Here is a 20,788-nt window from a genome sequence, read left to right on the forward strand (position 1 = left end):
TTCATCTGGCATTAAGGGAAATCTGAACTATTTCTTAGTTCAATAAAGAAGAACCTGGAAAAACAATGAATACTTTATAAATATCAGAGACTGGATGTAAACAGACTTAAAAATGAACAGTAGGGAAAAAAACACTTATGAATATTTGTTCTCTTCTGGACCACGGCTTTTTAAATTTACTTTCATAATTTCAGATGAAGACTAATTTAGCATGGTTTCTGGACTGATCTCTTTAAGTCAAACACTTTCTATGTGTGTTCAACTTGTCCAATGCCACTGTCAAGAATAATGTACTTAAGAAAGGTACAACACAGAGGCAAGAAAAGACTACCACAGGACAAGGAATATAGATTTCACTGCCAAAAAAAAAAAAAAAGCCATATTTGATATTATAGACACATGTTCCTATTTTTCACATCAGTCACTTATTAACACCAAACATTACACTTTAACTTCCCCCAGTGACACAGTACAATAAGCCTGTCAGGGTTTCCAGGAAAGAACCATCAGTACCTACTGTGCCTCCAGCAGCCCAGACGAAGCTGGCTGGGGACCAGAAGCCAACACTTTCAGAAGAATGGCATCACTAGATCACACGGACTCATATTAACTAGTACAAGGAACACTGAAAAAAATGTCATTTACTCATTTACAAAATCCTACTTGAGTCCTGAGCTGCGGCTCCGTGATTATCCACGTCCCCACCTCCGAGCCATGTTCCGTCTGTCATACTACCTCATCGCTTGCTGGCTCTGTGCTAAACTCTCGTGGCTTCCAAAGAGAAGGAAAGACAATGCAACCGAGTGATAACAGACCTCTGCTTCTGCCACCCGGTGGGGGGTCACCTTGCTGGGGCTCCATCCTGGCTCACATGGCTCTTGGTGCTTTCTGCCAGATCTCTTCTTGACATGATCTCTGAGAAGGACACCTATTTACATTTCCTCCTGTCATGTTGAATATGTAATGAGCCACACATATGAAAAAACTACTTTAAAATACCACTGTTTTTCAGCTAAGAGAATTATGGATGCAATTTAGAATCTGAATTTATTAGAAAAATGATATGAGGTAACTTAGGAAGGTTTTCTTGTAATTACTAAATGAAAACTATTGGATAGCTTTTTTTCTATTCTGCTTTTATGACAATAGTCATCACACTAATAGGGTAGACATTGCAAATACATACTAGGATGTATCCTCACTAATCAGGCACCAGAACAACTTTAGATATGTCTATGTGTGCTTATGTAAATATATATGTATAGTATACATACATACACATACATGCACAGTTTGTTACTGGTTCAAGTAAATAAATGCTCTAATTGGAAAAAGGAAATCTAATATGAGAAATAGATCTAGTGACATCCTGAGGTTAAATTTTAGTTCTTTATGTGGACTACCTATTGTTAGCACTCAATTAAAATTAACTCTTGGATTTTGAGGGCAGATAAATCAGTAATTAGTCTTTTCCCCACAAAGGACAGCAGTACTTTCAAAATCTTTAATAGACCTAATGATGCAGTTTAGTGCAGGACTGGAAAAAAAATGTATGTGGCCCACATATTAGAAAAAATTGCTTTCTTCTAGAATTTAAAGATTTCCTCAAACATTTCACATAAAACAGGTCATTCTCTCCTGCTGACTGCATTTGAGAAACAGTAAAAGCAGCATAAAAAAATCTTCTAAACTTTCAAAATATCTGACTAAAAGCAAAGATTCTACTTTTAGGCAAGATGAGTTTATAATTCTGACTTATAAAACAAAAAAATTTCCAAAAGCTTATTTTAATTGTGAGATTCCACATAACCTAAATGATAACAATGCATAATAATAGATGTCAAAGTTGAAGAGTAAAATTTTTTTTATAATTACCTTTTGTGCATTTAGCTGAACATGAAACTTTTTTCAAGAAGCCATAGGCTTTTGTCCAACTCAAAGACTAGCACAGATTTTCAATGAATAAAGTAAAAAGTGATGACATTTATGAAATACTGTACTATAAGGTCAAAACCATGATGATGCATCAGTAAATATACTTCCATAAGGTACCTAATGATCTCAAGAGCAGAGCCAGCTCCTCAAGTTTACTCTGCTTCTCTCTCCCCCAACCCTCAGGGATTGTGCTATTACTTTTTCTTTTAGGATTTGCACTGGAGGGCCTTCTAGTTTCTTCTAAAATATACTTACAATACTTTAAATCGCAACTTATTCTTAGCACAGATTCTCAAATCAAGAGAGAGGTTTCAGTGCATATTTTATGGCTATATAATAGCCTTTATTTCGGAACTTCTGGGGGAAATTCTGATAATGAAATTTCAAGATGATAGGACTATAAAGAACTTTTCTCTCTAGAAATGATTTTACACTTTAGAGATCATATTCACTTCCCTGGCAATAAGTAAAGACATTATGGAAGACAGTAAGACTTTTGAGCGGTCGGGTGCTCATAAAGGACATTATTGCAGCAAGCACAACACTAGGTATGCGATGTGACATGGCCATCAGCAGGAGCTAAAGAAACCCCATGGTGTAAGAGATTGGTGGGTCAAACTCATTCATACTAAGTAAGCAAAGAAAATCACCAGGCAAAAACAGTGCTCACGAAAGATACAAATTCAGAGAGCAAGGACCTTGGCACCTTCCTGGTAACCTTTCCCCCAACCCAACGGTATTCTGCCATCTCCTTCTAGTCCGTGATGATTGTGCTTAGGCTCATGAGGTCTTCATGGGAGAGGCCAGGCTGACCGCAAACTACTGACCACCAAGCAGCTTACCCCGGCAAAGCTGACTTCACAATGGCAGAAATGTATTACGGAGCAGTCACAAAACCCAGCCACGAATGCGAGGGATGGGAAAGGCATGCCCGTGAGCTGGTCCCTACCATTTGCAGGATCCTTCCTCCTCCCGGTCGCGTCCTTTGTCAGAAGGAGTGAAAAGTCTGACAAGCCAGAGACGGCACAGCAGTACACGATAATTGCCTCTTTTTTTTTTTTTTTAAATCAGTGTAGGCAAGGGTCCCTTGCTATAGCCACACCGCATAATAGCAGGGCCCTTTTCAGACGAAAAGTGAACAAGTTTCCCAATGTCGGCCTTATAAAATTTAAAGAGATGATTAAATTCAAACCAGGCTGAGCTCTTAATAGGAGTTATTTCAGCCACTGATTTTTGTAAAATGAAGGGAAAAAAGAATCCCAATAGGCAATTTGCATTTGCAAGCACTGGATTGCAGAATCCACCACTGTAAATTTTCTTAAAAATGTAGCTAAATCTTAATGGAGTTATAATACCTTCATGAGGTTAATAATGCAGTCATCCCTAGTCCTATTTCATTCTTCATTTTTTTTTTTACCATTTCAAATATTTCAGTATAGCCCACCACAAATCACTGAAAATGATCATTTATGTTCATTCCACTTATTTCTCTAGTGAGCCAGATGACTTTGACCACAGCTCCAAGTACCATTTGAAAAGTCTTTAAAAACCTTCAATATTTTAAACACTTGATTAGAAAACAGACAACAACTACGTGTAATTACCTAGCTTATGTGCTTTATGGTTTTTTTTTTCAAAATGAGAGTATAAATCATTGTACATAAAATCAAAATAGTTAATATACATTTTTTTCTGGCAGTTTCTAGAAATTAGGCGTTAAACCTAAAACATCTTATAAATTTATATAACAAAAATAAATGTTTACATTTTAATTTTAGATTACCTTAGGGTAGCAGTTCACTTAGGAAATCTCACACGTTGGTGTGGCAGCAGGGGTCATCAGAAATACACATTCAAGTCCACAGCCCTTCAGAGACGGACGCCATGGCTGCCGTCCAAATATGTGGTCTGTGTCCCAACATAGAGATTAAGGCTGTTTCAGAGGAATGAACTCTGGGCTAAAACAAGTATAGAAGTACCACAATATTCATTGAAAATACTGAAAAGGCTCTGAAGAGTTTCACATACTGGGGGGGAGGGGTGTGGGGAGGGAACCGCTTTGACTAGAAAAATAAAATAAAGCATCTAAAAATGACTTCAAGTACTTTGGGAGAGGCTGCTGATGTGGAGTGCCCAAATCAGGAGGAAGGAAGGTCTAAGAAGCTTGGGGGGGGGGGGGGGGCAGTCCCAGTCCTGCCCACCTGCAGGGTCCTTTTTTTCCCAGGTGCGGCTCTTGGAAGAGGATTGGGGAGCTGCCAGTGACCAGCAACCACAGTTTCTTACCATCTTAAAACACCGAAGTTGAAGGCAAAGGCCAAGCCTTGTGGGGGAATTTTCTTGGAATGAACCATTAGAAGTCGGAAGATTTCAAGGGGGAAGAAAGCCGTACATTTAAATGTGAGGAGCAGATAGAAAAAAAAAAAAAAGGGAAGAAAGGCAGAAAAACCTGGCTCTTGTGAATGGCAGTATGTTAGGCAGGTGGAGTCGTGGTTCTTGATGAACGCGGTTCTTCCTTGCAGCTCGGCTTTCCTCACTCACAGGGTGAAACCACGGACAGCTGGGATCTTTCCAGAGGGTGAGGGTGCACAAGGGAGATGTGCTTGGGTGTGCAGTGCCCCCCAGCACGCAGGGGCACACTCGGGTGCAGTCAGGTACGTACCTCACTGTTTCCAACCCCGGGAAACAGTCTCCACATCTTCAATTGTCGTCGGATTACTAGAGCAGCATATAAAGTAGGGGTTGATGTCGCTTCTTGTCTTCCACAGAAGAAATGCCCCCCAACCGGCCGATCGTATGTTGTGTGGGCCTGTCTTCTGGGTTGCTAGAGCCTGGTGATATCTCTGCATTGCTGCAAGTCCCCAATGCTCTCATAGTCATTCTCTTTTGGGAAAAGGCCACGTTGGCCGTTGGTCTCTGGGGTGGCCTTATCTTCCTCTCTGTTTAGAGTTTGTATTGCTTCGTAATCAGGCTCGGGCTCCTCACTGGGTCTTACTGCTGGTGGAAGTGTGCTGACGCTGTTTGGAGTTTTCTCCAAGTCTTTAACAGTAGCGTAGAGATCATTACAGGAAGAGGGAGATCTCTGAGTGGCTCTTTGGATGGAGGTGTAGCTGGACTCCGGTGCTTTAAGAGACTGTCCTGATTTACTCCCTGACTGTCCAGGTTTATTTACTGATGAATACATGGCTGAGATCTAGAAAACAAAGGGTGAATTAAATAAGCTTCAAGTTTGACTCCTCCTTCCCCCTTTATAGTGACAAGCTAGATATTTAGCTCTATAGGCAGGTGTGTGTCCCTTTAAGGTTGTGGGGTTTTTTTTGTTTTGCCAATTTTCCCAGCTTTAGTGAGATATCACTGACATATGACTTAGGTAAGTTGAAGGTGTACAACATGGTTATTTGACACATATATATACTGTGAAGTGATTATCGCCAAGGTTAGTTAACTCCTTCATTGCCATAATGACCATTTTTTTTGTGTGTGGTGATAACATTTAAGATCTACCCTTTCAACTTTCAAGAATGATAGTATACTATTTTTAATTAGTATTTATTAGTATTATTAGTATTATTTATTAGAACTTATTCGGCTTATAGCTGAGAGTTTGTACCCTTTGACCAACATGTCCCCATTTCCCCTACTCCCCAAACCCTGGCAACACCATTCTATTTGCTATTTCTGAGTTTGGCTTTTTTAGATTACACATGTAGGTGAGAACATATAGTATTTGTGTTTCTCTGTCTGACTTATTTCACTTAGCATAATGCTGTCAAGGTCTATCCAAGTTGTCACAAAAGGCAGAATTCCCTTCTTTTTCATGACTGAATAATATTCCTGTGTGTGTGTGTGTGTGTGTGTGTGTACACATGTATTGCTATATACAAATGTGTATTTATAATGTGTATGCGTCTGTGTCTATCTCACATTTTCTTTGTCCATTCATCGGCTGATAAACACTTAGGTTGTTTCCATGTCTTGGCTATTGTGAATAATGCTGCAAAGAACATGAGGGTGAAGATATTGTCTTCAAGACAGTGATTTCATTTCCTTCAGATATAAACCCAGAAGTGGATTCTTTGTTGCCTGTACTAATCCTGGAGTATACTTCTAGAGAACAATTTTATATGGTATCTTCAACTTTGCAAGTAGACCAGCCATATTGGCACAACTCCGTGAAAACCAGGTTCTCTCTGGGTCTTCTGAGGGGCGTGAGGAGAGCAGGCGGAACAGGAAGTTCAAGAGGCCCCTGGGACCTGACTACAGTGTATCATGTTTTATCCGATTTCTATTATCAGAATGCTATTTCACATGAAAAAGAGCTCTACTGCTTTAAGAAACAAGGGCAGAAAATATGTTAGATGAATGGTTCGCAAAATGTGGGCTTCGAACTGGCAGCAGCAGGATGTGGGAATTTATTAGAAAGGTTAAGTCCTCGGGCTCCATCCCAGAAGCATTGAATCAGAAACTCAGGGGCATGGGGCCCAGCACGCCCACTAAAGTATGAGAACCACCGAATTAGACTCTCTGACCCACTCTTTCCGCATCAAAGTGGTCTGAAAAGTAGGTCCTGGATTCTGGTTGGCAATACACATAGATCTGTAAAAGCCTCATTTTCCATTAATTTTCAACTTCATAGCATATTTCTGGTTAAATAGACATTTACAGACAGGGCTAAGTTTTCTTCAGTGGGAAAAATTTATTTTTATTTGCAGCCAGCCAACTCAGAAATGAAATTTGGAGACAATTAACTTACAGGGCACTCTTTCCTATGGGAAAAGTGGGCTACTTTCCAGGCACACCTACTCAGTCTTGCTAATCTACCCCATATAACCTCTACTATCAAGAGGGATTTAATTCTTGTTGGTAATGATAGATTAAACATACTGATTAAGAGATTTTTAAGAGATCTTTTTGAGGGTTATTATTTTATTGTTAGAAATCATGGTTGGAAATAAGTAGAAATATCCTTCATTACCTCTATTTATCTTGGCCATAATCACTGATTGATTCAAAACACCGAGGAAATACATGAACATGCCTACTGACAGATGCTTGGCTTCCCAAGTGCAGAGAGAGATTCTCTTGCTTTCACATATCTCACATACTGTGGATGAAGTTTCCAGCTGGCCTCAAAAGCTTCTCAAGACAGGCCTGCCGCGCACACACTAACTGGTCATTTGCATGAGAACTTTCCACTGCAGCCTGGGGGCTCTGTTTTGCCAGGCCTTGACAATCCAAACATTCGGAGCTAGAGAAATAATCTCTGGGAAACTCTTGCCATGTTGCTCTAACCCTTTTAATATTAGGGTATTAATATTAGGAATTACTTATATTGACATTCTCACCTTAGAGATTTAGTGGAAAAATTACTCTTGAAATGAAGATTTAGAATTTCTTTGAAATTAGGAAGAATTAAAGTAAATCACCTGCTTTTCCTAGTGAGGTGCAAACATATGGAACTGGATATCTAAAAGGTGGTCCAAATAGATGGTGGTAAATCAGAGATGACAGTGAGAAGGGGAGTCCGCATACTAGCTACACACTCTTCACCTTCAGGGGGAACATCAAGGACGAACACACCTTTACCTACATTGTAACAGTGGGGGTTGGCCCCTTTCAGCTTCTCTCCTCAACTCTCTTCCCCACAATGCCTGCCATTAATGCCCCTACTCTTTATAATTACTTGGGTTTTCTTGGCCTTTATATTCTTTTTAGAAAGTTACAGGCTCTTTTCATTAACTTGCAACTTCATATTATCTCTGGGCAGGAACCTACTGTGCAGATGATGTCGTAAATTTTAACACTTATAAAAGATTCTCAAGTCTTCTGATGTTCTATTTGAGTATTTGCCTTCTAGGACTATTATTTCTATTTTGTAGATAGGTTCCTTTCAAGCCCCCTTGCTATTTAGCTTCACAATTTTTCTCTTTTAAATCTTTCATCTTTTTTATTCAGGCTGTAAATTGTTATTATGTTCTCATAAATTACTCTCTACCTTTTCCCCATTTCTCTTTCTATAAGCAACCCTTTCCCCATCATTCTGCGAAATTGGGATAATAGTACTGAAAACTCAGATCTCGGTTTCAGTCTGGACTGTCTAACATTCTATTACATAAATACAGAAATAAGTGACTTCCATAAATTATTTTTTCTAAAACATCTTCCTAATGACTATATGTGAATCACAGTTCTTTTAATCTATGTTAAAAATTCATCAGTATACCTAGGTCCTATTTTCTGAAACTACAAACAATGTAAGATTAGAAGAAAAGGAATTTAAAATTTTACTTGTCTCAACATATTTTAAAGGACTGGTTTCCAGATCTCTCATATATTCTACTTTCTTGTCCCAGGTGGGAGGGCTGTGGTGCAGTGTGGACGACAGACGGCTGGGAGAAGGCAAAGGAGCGGCCACAGGCCTGGCAGGAGGGTGCACTGCCTTAGTCCTGGGAGGGGTGGGCACTGTGCCCATGGAGAGAGCAGTGTGCGAAAGAAACCAGGGGAGCTGCGGACAGTGAGGAAATGGGGTGTCTACGATGATGTCCAGGGTTCTGGCTTGTGCGACCAGGTGGAGAGATGGCAGGTCCATTCCTTGGGGCAGGAAACAGAAGCAAGTGGGCAACATTACCTACGGAAAGCTCTTCTGCTCTTTGAACTTCCAATGTGGGATTGTAGTCTATTTCCTATTTTAATACTCCGTGCAAAGTGTGATAGGAGGGGATGTACCTGCATATGTATGTCATTTTTGTACATGTACCAAATTTATCATGCTAGGAATTCCAGACAGAAGCTATATGCAGCTAGATAAATTAAGGTGTTCAGCTCTCTGAGCCTAGCTTGATGTTATATGTGTGTGTGTGTATGTGTGTATGTGTCTGTGTGTGTGTGTGTATATACATATATATGTATGTACATACTGGACTGTATAAGTTTAACGTGTCACTGAGAAATCTAACCGGTGAGTCTTTAGCCCGGGACTTGGGCTCTCTCCCGTTGGCCGTTATGTCTGACTCTTGCGCCAGCCTGGAATTGTACTTCCTGGAGTTACCTGCTCTCGGCCTCCGAAATTCCTCATTAAAGCCTTCCTCCTCCATCTCCCAGGCTGGATTAAATTCCCTATACCCACCCGTTCCAATTTCCTGTATTTTCCAACCCATGATTAATTTCCTTACAGGTGATCTTCCTGACTGCTCAACTAAAGCTCTCATACTTAAATTTCTCTCTTCTCATTCTATTTTCTCCCCTCCTCTATTTTTTTTTTTTTTTTCTGATGCTTCTTTCCTACTTAGTTTCTTTTACTTAGGTGACCTGTTCATCCTGTCTTCCTTCTTGTCTTACCATCTGCCAGTCACTCTCTCTGAACCATTATAAAGCCAACCTCCCCAAACTCTGATCTCCAGACATATGCCAAAGAGAGTATTTTAGCTTTTTCAGAGAAGGGTAATGTGACAGTCATTTATGCAAGGAGAGAAACTCTATTCTTTAGAGCTTTGTGGTTATTTTTTAAAAAGCAACAAAACTCACCTCTTCTTCTGTGAGAGTTGGGTCCTCTTCCCGGGACTTGTACGACAATGAACTAAATCTCTGTTAAAACAAACACAAACCAAGGGAAGGTATAGTTTGATCCAGCCTTTCTTTTGCATATGTTTTGACACATCTATCTATAAAGATGTTTTCAAATGATTTTTAGGGAAGAAATTTTTCTACAAAGAAATCATGTCAAGCAACTGAGGATAAACACATAAAACTCTACTGTGTGACTTTTTCAATACCCAGTAGTATTAAGTACCCACTGCTCTTCCTGATCACTGGTGAATTCAACCCCCCAGCGAGTCCTTGATGCTGCTCCCTGTCATACCGCACTTGCTAGGACAGCCGGTCCCTGCTCTCCAAGCTGTCCACTTCCCACTTTCTTCTCTTTCCCCAGACTCCAACACCTTCTTAACCCATCCTTAGTCCTAGCTGGTGACCTTGAGAAAACCGAAGAAATCAGAAGACATGTCCATGAACTTGTACCCCACCCTGCCCCCATCTCTGCATTCTTGAATTTTCCTTCCTCCCTGTCACCAAAGAACTCTCTTTGAAGTGACCCCCTCTTTAAAGTGACCCCTTCCCCTTATGCATGAGATCCTGCCCCCTCACATCTGCTCGTGAATATGTGCTCCAGCAAGTCTCCCATTTTGTTTATATCATCATCTTTTCCCTCACTATAAAATCATTCCCACCCACGCGAAACCATGCTGTTATTTCTCTGATTCTAAAAACAAACAACCTTTCTTCCAGTTCCATCTAATGCCTCATCCCTTTATAGCAAAACCTCCTAAAAGAGTTGTCTAAAAAAGTCGCTCACATAATTTTTCTCTTCCTATTCTCTCTCTCAATCCATTTCAGACAAGTTTCTGCCTCTGACACTCCAAGGACACCAATATCCACTGTGTAACCAACAGGACGGTCAATCCTCAGCCCTCACTTTCTGATCCATCGCTGTATTTGCCATAGTGGCCACTCCTCTGTCCCTGAACCTTCTTCACTTGGCTTCCAGGACACCGAACTTTCCTGTTTTTCTTTCCTATTTTGGTGTCCTCTGCTGGTTCCTTTTCTTTCCCAGACCTGTGCCCTGGGAACTCTTCTAGATGCCATTTCCACTCATCCAGTGACCTCATCTAGTGTCATAGCTTTAAGAAAAACTTTCTGCTGAGGACTTCCAAGTGTACAAAAGTAGCCCAGGCCCTTTCTTATAAGGCTGCTCAGTTATCAAGCTACTCTCTGCTGCGTCTACTCAGATATCCAGCATGTGTCTCCAACAAAACACGTCTAGCACTGAATACCCGGTCTTCTCCAAAAACTTGCCTGCCTGCAGTCCTCTCCATTTCAGTTAAGGGTGATGCCATCTTTCTGGTGGCTCAGGCCAAACCTGGGACTCATCGTTATCTTTTCTTTCTTTCATTACACATCTGGTCCACCGACAGAACTCCTGGCTCTAGTTTAGCATCTCCCATTACTTGCACCTTGTTCCAAGCCACCATCCATCCTCTCTTGTCTGGTTTGTGAGAATGGCCACCTGATTGGTCTCCTTGCTCCCACCCTGGACAGTTGAATTTTACACTATAGTCAGAGCGATCTTTTCCAAACCTAGAGTAATCCATTCTTCTGCTCAAGATTTTCTAATGACCCCTTTTTAATTCAGATTATGAGTAGAGGCCACACAGGATTGGGCCCCTGGTTACCTTTCTACTACTCTTATCCTGCTCTTCCCTCTCCAGCTACACCTGTCCCCTCCTCTTCCCTGGATAGGCCGGGCAAGCTCCAGCCTCAGCACCTTCACACTGCCCCTTCCCCCGCTCCATCTGCTCTTCCCCAACTTTCTCATCTCCTTGAACATGTCATTCAGATGCCGTCTTCACAATAGGCATACCCTGACCAATGATTCACAATTGTACTCCCACTCTACTTTCCTAATCATTATTCTGTTCTAATTTTTCCCTATAAACCTTAAAACCTTCGAAAATACCATATACTTATGTGCATATTTATGTCTCTCTCCCCCCACTAAAATGTAAGCTCCACGGGGGGGCAGGAATTTTTGTTCATTTATATGTTTTGGTCACCAGTGTATTCTCAGCCCCTAGAAGGCTGTGTGGCATATAGGTGGTGCTCACTAAAATCTTCTTGTGAATGAATGAAAAAATGAATGAATATTAAATGTTTCAAGTTCTCTGAATTGCTTAAAATTTAATTAGGATTATTTATAACGGATGTGATGGGTTATCATTCTTGTATTACTACAGAAAGGTAATCTGATTCCCAGATGGGTATTTCCAGACTCTAATGTGATATCTAGAGATATCACTAGTAGTGGTTAGACAATTGGCCTTCTTATCTTTCAAGTCCTTATAAGTAAAAAAGCCTTAACTGCTTTAGGCACAATGAACTTTACATTAATTATCTTTGGTTATATGCAGGGCAAAACGTCAGACTGCACTTTTGCATTTTATGACTCGGTTCATAAACACCTGTATTGAGGCTCTCAATAGCTGATTTCATGGGTAATATGAAAAGTCGAAATGCATTCAGAGAATACCACAAAGAATGACTTACTTGGTATAACCTATATAACCATAGCCAGGATGCACATTTTGATCATGAACTCCAGATCCTTTTTAAGGCTACTATTGACTGACCTACTTATCCTTCCTACCAAAACCTGAGATGAGAACCTTGCTTTTTCCCGTGTAGAGAATAGAAATCAGATAGTAGTTGCATAAGAAGACTGGGCCTAGTTAAATTCCAAGGAGATCCTGACTACAGGAGATGTGAATTTCAGGCTATTGTGGCTCCCATGTCAGGTTGCCAGAAACAGAAGGCTCAGGCATTGTTAATACATTTTAGAGCTTTGTTGATTATCTAAACTTAAGAGTTATAGGCTATTGTTTTGAAATTGTCACAAAATAAAATCTTTTACTTGATTTATATAAAAGTCTGCATAGAATCAGATAGACCCACAGTGGCACCTGTGAGTCTGTTCTCTCCGTGTGTATTCCTGTGCTCTGATTTCTGGGATCCCAGAAGGGTAAACATCACGCTGCTGCTTGAGCAGCAATGAGCAGAAGAGGCTAAATGTGTGGCAAAGAGTCAGTCTCCATTTAATTCCTGATCTTCAAAATGAAGAAAATAATACTTGGCCCCAATTAGACATGATGTAAAAACTGGAAAATATCCAAGTTAGCCAACAGAGAAATATTTTACAAGCATGCATTTTCTGTATTTTATTATTTGGAGGGGGGAAAAAGTCAAACACAGCTTATGCTAAAACAGCTTTCATCATTCAACGAACCTGAAAGTGTTTGTATGTATTTCCCAGAACAATGTGCCAGTAAAAGCCCCAGGAGGAGCTAGATTCCCAATCATGACAAAAGCACATGAAAGACAACCACGAGAGCCCACCTTGTTGGTTTCGCTGGTCCCCTCTGTGGCTCCTTCCTCTGCTTTCTTGCTCTCTTCCTTCTCCTGAAGGTTTTCATTTTCATCCAGAAGTTTAACGGGGACAGGTGGTGGGGCTTCCTCTTCCAGATCGCAAGAATTTCCCAGAACAGTCTCTGCGTTAACGCTCTGTCGACACTTTTTGTTTCTGTCCACTGATGCATATTCAGCGAAGTCCGCTTGGGGGGCTTGGGGCCCAGGAAGCTCTTTCAGAGCGGAAGTCGACTTTGACCTGCTGCTGTGGCCCTTCCCTGGGTTCACGGCTGCTGCCACCTCCCTAATTTCTTTCACAGTTTCATACAAGCAGTCCTCCACCATATTTTCTTGGGAGGAACTATCCTTGAGCACTTCATACGGCCCTTCCGTCCCTAGGCCCTGGACCCCGTCCACGCTCCTTGCATTGAGCATCGTGTCCACTGCGCTGTCAGGGGGAATTCTGGGCAGTTCCCGGCTCTGATGACATTTTGGCTTCCCCATGCTGTCCTGGGAGTCCAGCAGATCCGAAGCTGAGGTCTGGACCTCCTCATAATGTTGCATGGAGGTCAGAGTACTGTCTTCTGAAAGAACTAAAGCGGCAGAAGTATGAAAAATGGAGACAGACAATTCCTTAAATAATTATTACAGTGAATGGATAATGCAAAGTTAAGTTAAATCAAGGTGCTTACTTTTTATTTGACTCTAAACTGCACATTACAGATGATATGATTGTTGATATTTCAACCACAGCTGAAACTATGTAATAGCCAGCTATTACATCTTTCCAATACACACATTTAATAAACTGACTTGGCTATAAATTTGGTTCACAGTTACTTTCATTGCTTATTAATAGGATTGCTTATTGATGAGTTGCTTAAGAAGCAGTGTGTCTAATGTGACCAGAGGTCTGACTCCGTGAGAGGCTGGGCACCAAAAGGGGGGTAGGGACACGCAGGTGGCCACCCTCCCTGGCCTTGCTGGCTGCCTCCCGTTTGGAGGGAATAACTGTAACCATCCCCCTTTCAATGGTCACTTTTGTTTGGCAGACATGACGGAAACAGTGGGGCAAAAGTGTACCCTCAACCGCAAGTACAAAGGGACAGTACGCCCGTGCCTCTTTAAAGGTCTTCCTTCCATCTCGCCGCCCCTTCCCCTTACCATTTCTACCTCAAATCAGAAAATCAAATGTGAAATTCTTAGATTTCCACTGAAATGCACTGTGGGAAACCATTCAGTCATCCCTTTATCAAATGCTTATTGAGGGCCTACTATGTGCCAGAGACCATTAAAGTGCTGGAGATACATCAACAAAGCCTAGCCCTGCCCTTCTGATACTTAACATTGTAGCCAACAGTTATTAAATGACTGTTGCTCCATTTTATAGTCTTTATATATAAGTATGAAAAGTATAAGTACATACGTATAAATGTGTACTTAAATATACATCTATGTTCATGCATATATTTATCTTATATACTTTCTATATAATATATAGTCCTTACATATTATGTATAGTCTTGCTATGTGTATGTATGTGGTGTTTATAACAAGGTTTTTAATCTTTTTTTTTACTGACTAGACTGGGATTCTGGAAGACCCCTGGAGCCCAGGCCCGTGTCTAACCCAGTGGTAGGCACCACTATGTGTGTAGCCAGTCATCCCAGAGGTGCAGATGAATGATCAGCTGACCCTGAGATGGGAGAGCAGCCTGAGTTACCCAGGGGGGCCCGATGTAATCATGAGGGTCCTTTTAAGTGACAGAGGAGGCGGGAGAGTTGGGGAGAGAGGGGGAGATGGAGGGAAAGGCTAGCAGTCAAGAAATGCAGGCGGCCTCAAGAAGCTGAAACGGGAAGGAAATGGATTCCCCCTAGAGCCTTGAGGAGGAAATGGAGCGCTGCTGGTACTCTTGACTTTAGGGCTGTGAGTGAATACACTTCTGCTGCTCTGCGGCACCACCGAGTTTGTGGTAACTGGCTGAAGCAGCGATGTGCCGCTGTTTCTTCACCGGTAAGTTGTAACAGGAGCTATCTTACAGGGAGTAATACTACTACTAACAACAGGGATCTGACTGGGTAGTTGTAAGGATGAGTTAGGATACAAATCTTAGAGCAATGGCACAGAGAAACCAATTAATAAGTACTAGCTTTTCGTCCAAATGAGCTGTTCTGTGCTAAAACTGGTAGGAATACTAAGAGTGAGCAGGAACGCATTGCCTAGGTTTTGAGCTACGGATTTTGAAATGACTTCTGTCTCAGGTGACGAGGCCTGCGTGGAAAGCTGGTCCTTTCGCAGAACCTACCGTCGCCGTTGGTGAGGATCCCGTTGTGCTCGCTGCCGGCAGGCGCGTCTGTGGCCAGGCTAGTTACCGAATGGCTGAACATCTCCTTGTCGGAAGGCTGCGAAGCAAACACACATGAGGCATCAATCAGGCTGTAGGCAGAGGACAGCAGCCCTGGCTTTGTCTAAAAATTAAAACAGCAACAACAGAAACCCAAATCCGCTTAAACTCAGTGATACCAAGCAACCGTGAGTTGCTCTGCCGTACTGGTCACATCTGGAGTCCCAGCAGCAATCAGTGCCTGGTGGTCAGTGTATCGGATCACGTACAGAAACACGTCCGTCATGCTGCACCGCTCTGCTGGACAGAGTTGTCCCGGGCTCTCAGGACCCTGGGAATCTTCCAAGACCGTCTGCAGGGCTTTCTACCTGGTGCTCTACAAGTGGGCTACGGGTAGGGCATGAGGGATCAGTCCCCTTAGCTCAAGGTGAAAAGGGGACCAAGAGCCCCGGTGCTGGTCAGAATTGACTCCAGCAGACAGCAGGTTCATTGTTTGTACCACAGGTCCTATAAGATGCTGTTCTTAAAGGCGTGCCAGGCCAGGAAAAACATGCCACCTGAAGGGAAGAGACTGCAGTCTGGCCGAAGATGAGAAGGTCATTGATTTCTGAGACTGTTTCATAAGCAGCCACGTCTCTGCTTCAGGATTCACAAGAACAGCCATATGTTAACTAGCAGGTTTGCAAACTTATTGTCACAAAGTCAGGATGCCTGGAGGGAAGAAGAGCAGTGAAGGTTTTCCTGTTGGGCTCGAATGTGGAGATAGGACATGGAATAGGGTGCCAGGCTGAGCTACAGCTACACGTAGTCACGAAGGAAGTTGGTAGCTCACGGGTTTCTTTAAATGCCCAGCTGGTTCCCTGAGGCGGTCTGAATCACTGCTGATGCGACCTGTTCCCACATCCTTCTCACAGAAGACACAGCATGTGTGACCCGGGACGCCACACCTGGACCATGTGCCAGGAGTCCACATGGAAAGTTCTGATTTAAACAGCTCCAGAAGCTTGGCCAGTTGGCTTCCTAAATTCTCTAACTTCTTACTGGGAATCAAATAATCATAGCAAATAGCTCACGCTGTGTCATGAACCCTTCCTGTGAGTCTGCTGTGTCGGCGTAATGCTCCTCCTGACTGAAGAGTGCCAGGAGGTGGGTCATCGCGTTAGGGTGCCAGGATCGTATGGCGCAGAGGCTCATAGCACAGAAGGGTCCCACCCGGACAGGAGTCAGGGGTGAAGGGGGAAGGCCTCAGGCAGGCTTATGACAGCATCACAACCTGCTGAAGTAGCATAATCGGTCTTGGCCACTACGTCTACTCTCAGCTCCCAGGACAGAGGGCCCGCAGTGGAGCCCGGAGTGAGCCTCCCTCTCTCTCTGAAGCCCCAGGTGCAGACTCCCGGCCACCCCGTGCCTCGGGATTGTTTTAGGCTAGAATTTAGTGGTGGCTCCTCTGGGGCTTAGGAGGGAGCCGGGATGTAGAAGAGCTGGGATTGGGGGCTGGGGGGCAGGGAAGCGAGGCTGACCACAGTGGCTTCTTTGGCCTAAATGGCGAGTCTGCAAGTTGAACAAGATTTAGAAGCTGAGAGGGAAGCTCTTACAGAGAGCCGGGTGGACAGGCTGTGTGCGTGAGCTCGCAACCAGTGCCCATGTGAACATGTGCGCTCTCGCGCTCTCGCGCTCTCGCGCGCACATCTGCATGAGAGAGGCTGTGGGGTTCTGAAGGAGATGGTACGTGAGAGTCTCCGTCTTCCGTTCACCCGCCTGCCACTCTCTTCTGTCTCACCCAGGGCTGCTGCTGACCCGGGGTGGACAAGCAGGCGCTCGAGGTCTACCATGGGGCTCTCCACCGTGAGCCTCCAGCAGAATCACACAGCAGGGGGCTTGCCAGCAGTGCAGGCCACCCTTGAGAACTGCGGCTCGGAAGGCCGCGGGATGGAGCACAGAGATGGAAGCCCTTCCTCCTGCCCTAACCTCACCTGCCATCTGGCGCGGAGGAGCACGGGGGGCGGGGAAGAACATGTGGGAGGAGCGACAGTAGAGCGGCCCCCCCGCCGGGCCCCGATGCCACCACAGCAGCAGTCTGTGCCAAGAGAGGCGCGGGGTGCAGCTGAGAAGTGGGGTTCACGACCAGAGGCGGGGCTGAGAACCCAGGACAGCAGTGGGTGAGGTGTGTGCGAGCGCACAGAGGAGGCGGCTAGGGAGCCCCGACAACTTCCTGTCTGCTGCTGGGGATCCACGAGCCCCGCCCATCCGTAGGGCGGGAGCCTGGGAGTGGAGACCCCTCCTGGGGCTCTGCCTCTGTCTGCTGGCTACATGTTTCACACCCGCTCCCCCAAAGCAGTTTTTCCCTGATCTTGAGAAATTCCGTCAGGGACTGGAAACACTTCTCTGTTTTCACACTGCCATGGGGCTCAAGCAAGACGGATGCCGTCTGCCCTGCCACTATGGGGTGGCCCCGTCGCCCCACTGCTAGAATTGCTCAGCCAGGTGAGGGCATGACCTGAGTGGAGAGAACAAGGCAGGACCGGGACGCTCAGGCTGCTCCTCACCAGGGGGAATCTGAGGGGCTTGACCGGCCAGTAAGAAAGGAGGGCTGGGGAAACCTAGCTGGACCATATCTCCATAAGATGAGGTCACGTCGGAGTCCTTCTAAAACAGGGAAGCTTGCACAGAGACCACGTGGAGAGACACAGGGAGGACAGCAGGTGACAGTGAAGGCACCCAGGAGCAGCAAAGATCGCAGGCAAGCCACCAGGAGCAAGAAGGGCCTGGAGCAGACTCGCCCTCCAAGCTCTTGGAAGAACCAGCCCTGCGGACACCTTGATCTCCATTTCTAGCCTCCAGAACTCCAAGACAATACATGTGTTGCTTAAGCCCCACAGTTTGTGGTCCTCTGTTATGCACGCAGCCCTAGCAAACAGCTACAGGGCTGGAGCTGGGCAGAGGCGTCCCTGCGTCCCTGCGGTAGTAGGTAGGCTGGAGCTCTGGAAGGATCTCTCTGGCAGCAGCACGATTGTATCCATTTCAGAAACCCTCCCAACCAAGCCGGCTAATTGCACAGGCCTCTAGGCATGCTGAATAAGAATCCTACAGAGAGAGGGCACAGCCTCGGCGGCCAGCTAACTCTGCTGGGTTCTCTCCCTCTGTTTCCTTCAGCTCGGCAGCTTGTGGGCACAGTGCTTAGATAAGCGGCTGATGTTTTAAAACACACAGACATGTGCACACGGGCTCACCACGGTCATCAGGTTCTCATGGTCCCCACTCTGCTGCCTCGGCTTCTTCTCTCTGAAATGGAAAAATAAAACATTGCTGTAATATGAAACATGCCATCTAAAATCAAACATACACTCCCCTTTCTATCCTAATATTTATCAACTTTTAAGTCTCTCTTTTAAGATCCTGGTTTATTTTGCCAAGGAAGCAAAAGCTGGACAGTGATTCTGTCACTCCTTTGCAGGCGTCGGGGTCTGAGGGGGTCAAGTCACAGCATGAGACCCATCACCTCTCTGGCTCTCCCCTTTCTCCCAGAGTAGAAAATATAAGTTTACAACAAGAGGACTGAGGCATGTTCCTGAGTAGAAACTGTTCATATCTAGAATACTAGAAAGGATTTTGCCTTTTTTTTTTTTTTAAAGAAAATGCAGACAATTCTCTACTGTTCATTTGTCTTAACTCAGAATCTTTGCTAAGTTGACTGCACACTGCCATGGGACTGGGAAAATAATGAAAGAAAATACAAATTTTGGCACGTCGGGAAGGATACATGCTCTCAGGATGAGTCATATGTACTTCCAGTCTATGGAAAAGTCCATCAAATAAAAATAGAATTTATTTTTACTCAGGACGGTCTAAAGAAAGCCATCAGTACTAGAGACTGCATTTCCCATGTATGTACGAGGCAACAGTGACACCTAGTGGGAGTGTAAATAATTACAGGCAGGCCCTCCCAAGGGCAGGGCAGCCAACTCTTCTGCCCGCCATCTTCCTGATCAGACTCAGACCCAGCTGCAGAGCCCAGGTCCACACTGGGCAGGGATGAGAAGGCTACTTGGTCCAGAGAATCTGACTTTACCCCTTTTGATGGAGACCTCAGGGTCTCTGCTGAAGTTACAGAGGAGGGTTTGGAAGAGGGCTGGCTGGTCTGCACCAACCCACCCGGAGCCTGCCGGTACCCTAACAGTGTTGGAGCACCTGGGAAATTACTTCCTGTTAGGAAGAATGTTGCTCCTGAGCAAAGATCTCTTTTGGGGGAGTACAGACACTTTATATGAGGGAGACATGGAGGGGTGGAGGAGAAGTGTAACTCTAAAAAAACACAAGATTATTTCTTATACAACTCATCTCTCTCATAGGAAAATTCATGTTTCTTAAGAAACAGTAGGTCCAGATTACCAATCTTTAATAAAATGATCCTTTCAAACCATGTAACAGCAATACTTCGCAGTAACTCTCAAGGGGCAGCAAAAAGAGTACCTTTAATACACATCAGACTTAGATTTCCCCATGTCCATAGATGCGAAAAGACAACATTCATTTCAACAAGGATGTGCTCAAAAGAATGGCAAGAATTTCATTCTGGGAAGTTTTGTACGTGAGGCTTCTTCCAGTTGCACCTCAGCAGAATCAGATACGGATTTTCATTCAGCCACAAAAAAGTGTCCTGGGATGCTAGCTGAGAAGTTAATTTTAACACAGGGGTTTCTGTGAATGTTTATGTAGTGGGATTGCTACATGCTTTTCACGTGAAGAATCTTCTGGGTACAGGGAACGGGTTATTTTAGGGTTCCAGTGGATACACCTTGGCTCTCACCTGTCACAACTGGAGCACAGAAAAACGAGGAAGCTGATGAGGAAGAAAGTGGCGACAGTGGCCAAACTGCCCCACAGGACCACCTGCACTTGCCCGCTGCTCAGCATGCTCCCCGGGGGTCCCATGGTGGGAGCAGGAAGTGGCACGAGCTGATGGAGTCCGTCAGTCCTGCAGACGGGGGAACATGGGCGCGGGGTGCTTCGTCCTGCAGAGAGACCAGTGTGTTTTGAAACAACTTCTCACGTGAAGTGACAGAGTCTTGTAACGAGTGCGTGTCAGGAGGAAGGCTCTGAGCAGAGTCAGGGAGGTGTGTGCGGGACGTGCGGGGCTCACCTGGACACCTGCCTCTGGCCAAGTCCCCCCTGTTGTCTAGGCCTTTGTTTTCCTCACCTGGAAACATACAGAGTGGGAATGCTCAGTGTTTGAGGCAATGGGTAGCTTATTTTGATATGTTTGGGGATAGATTCTTAAGGTCTTCAAATAAAATAAGATCCCATGTATTCTATGGCAAATAAATGCTTATTTGGATTTTTTTTCCCAGAGCAGTGTAAAGTATTTATTACAGCTTTCAAAAATGCAGTTCACATCTTCCCCACCTATCTCCCTAGCTCCCAAACCTACCTCTCTTTGAGAAGATTGAAGGCTGGTCCAATTAATGAAAGACCATGTCTTTATATTCACCTTCAGAAGTTATCTATTGTGACTATGTGACTATTTTCAGGGCCAGCTTTCACTGAGCTTCTGTGAGCACT

At 44.2% G+C, this 20,788-nt stretch overlaps 1 protein-coding gene across 1 annotated transcript; it reads right to left on the reverse strand.

Moving 5' to 3' along the window:
* Window positions 1–3,096: 3,096 nt before the first annotated feature.
* On the reverse strand, window positions 3,097–20,376 carry PAG1 (phosphoprotein membrane anchor with glycosphingolipid microdomains 1). The gene is made up of 7 exons (XM_021688398.2): window positions 20,370–20,376; window positions 20,037–20,241; window positions 18,460–18,511; window positions 15,191–15,287; window positions 12,877–13,478; window positions 9,457–9,516; window positions 3,097–5,125 (listed from the first exon to the last, which is right to left on the reverse strand). The coding sequence occupies exons 2-7, from the start codon at window positions 20,159–20,161 to the stop codon at window positions 4,757–4,759; spliced, it is 1,305 nt and encodes a 434-aa protein (XP_021544073.1). The 5' UTR covers window positions 20,162–20,241; window positions 20,370–20,376; the 3' UTR covers window positions 3,097–4,756.
* Window positions 20,377–20,788: the final 412 nt, after the last annotated feature.

This window comes from Neomonachus schauinslandi, chromosome 4 (genome assembly GCF_002201575.2).
Source record: "Neomonachus schauinslandi chromosome 4, ASM220157v2, whole genome shotgun sequence".
NCBI lineage: Eukaryota > Metazoa > Chordata > Mammalia > Carnivora > Phocidae > Neomonachus > Neomonachus schauinslandi.

Coding starts and splice junctions, on each gene's coding strand:
- PAG1 (XM_021688398.2), bottom strand. CDS start 20,161: ATGGGACCCCCGGGGAGCATGCTGAGCAGCGGGCAAGTGCAGGTGGTC. Junction 9,517..12,876: donor GGACCAGCGAAACCAACAAG/GTGGGCTCTCGT, acceptor TTGTTTTAACAG/AGATTTAGTTCATTGTCGTA. Junction 5,126..9,456: donor CAACTCTCACAGAAGAAGAG/GTGAGTTTTGTT, acceptor TTTGTTTTCTAG/ATCTCAGCCATGTATTCATC.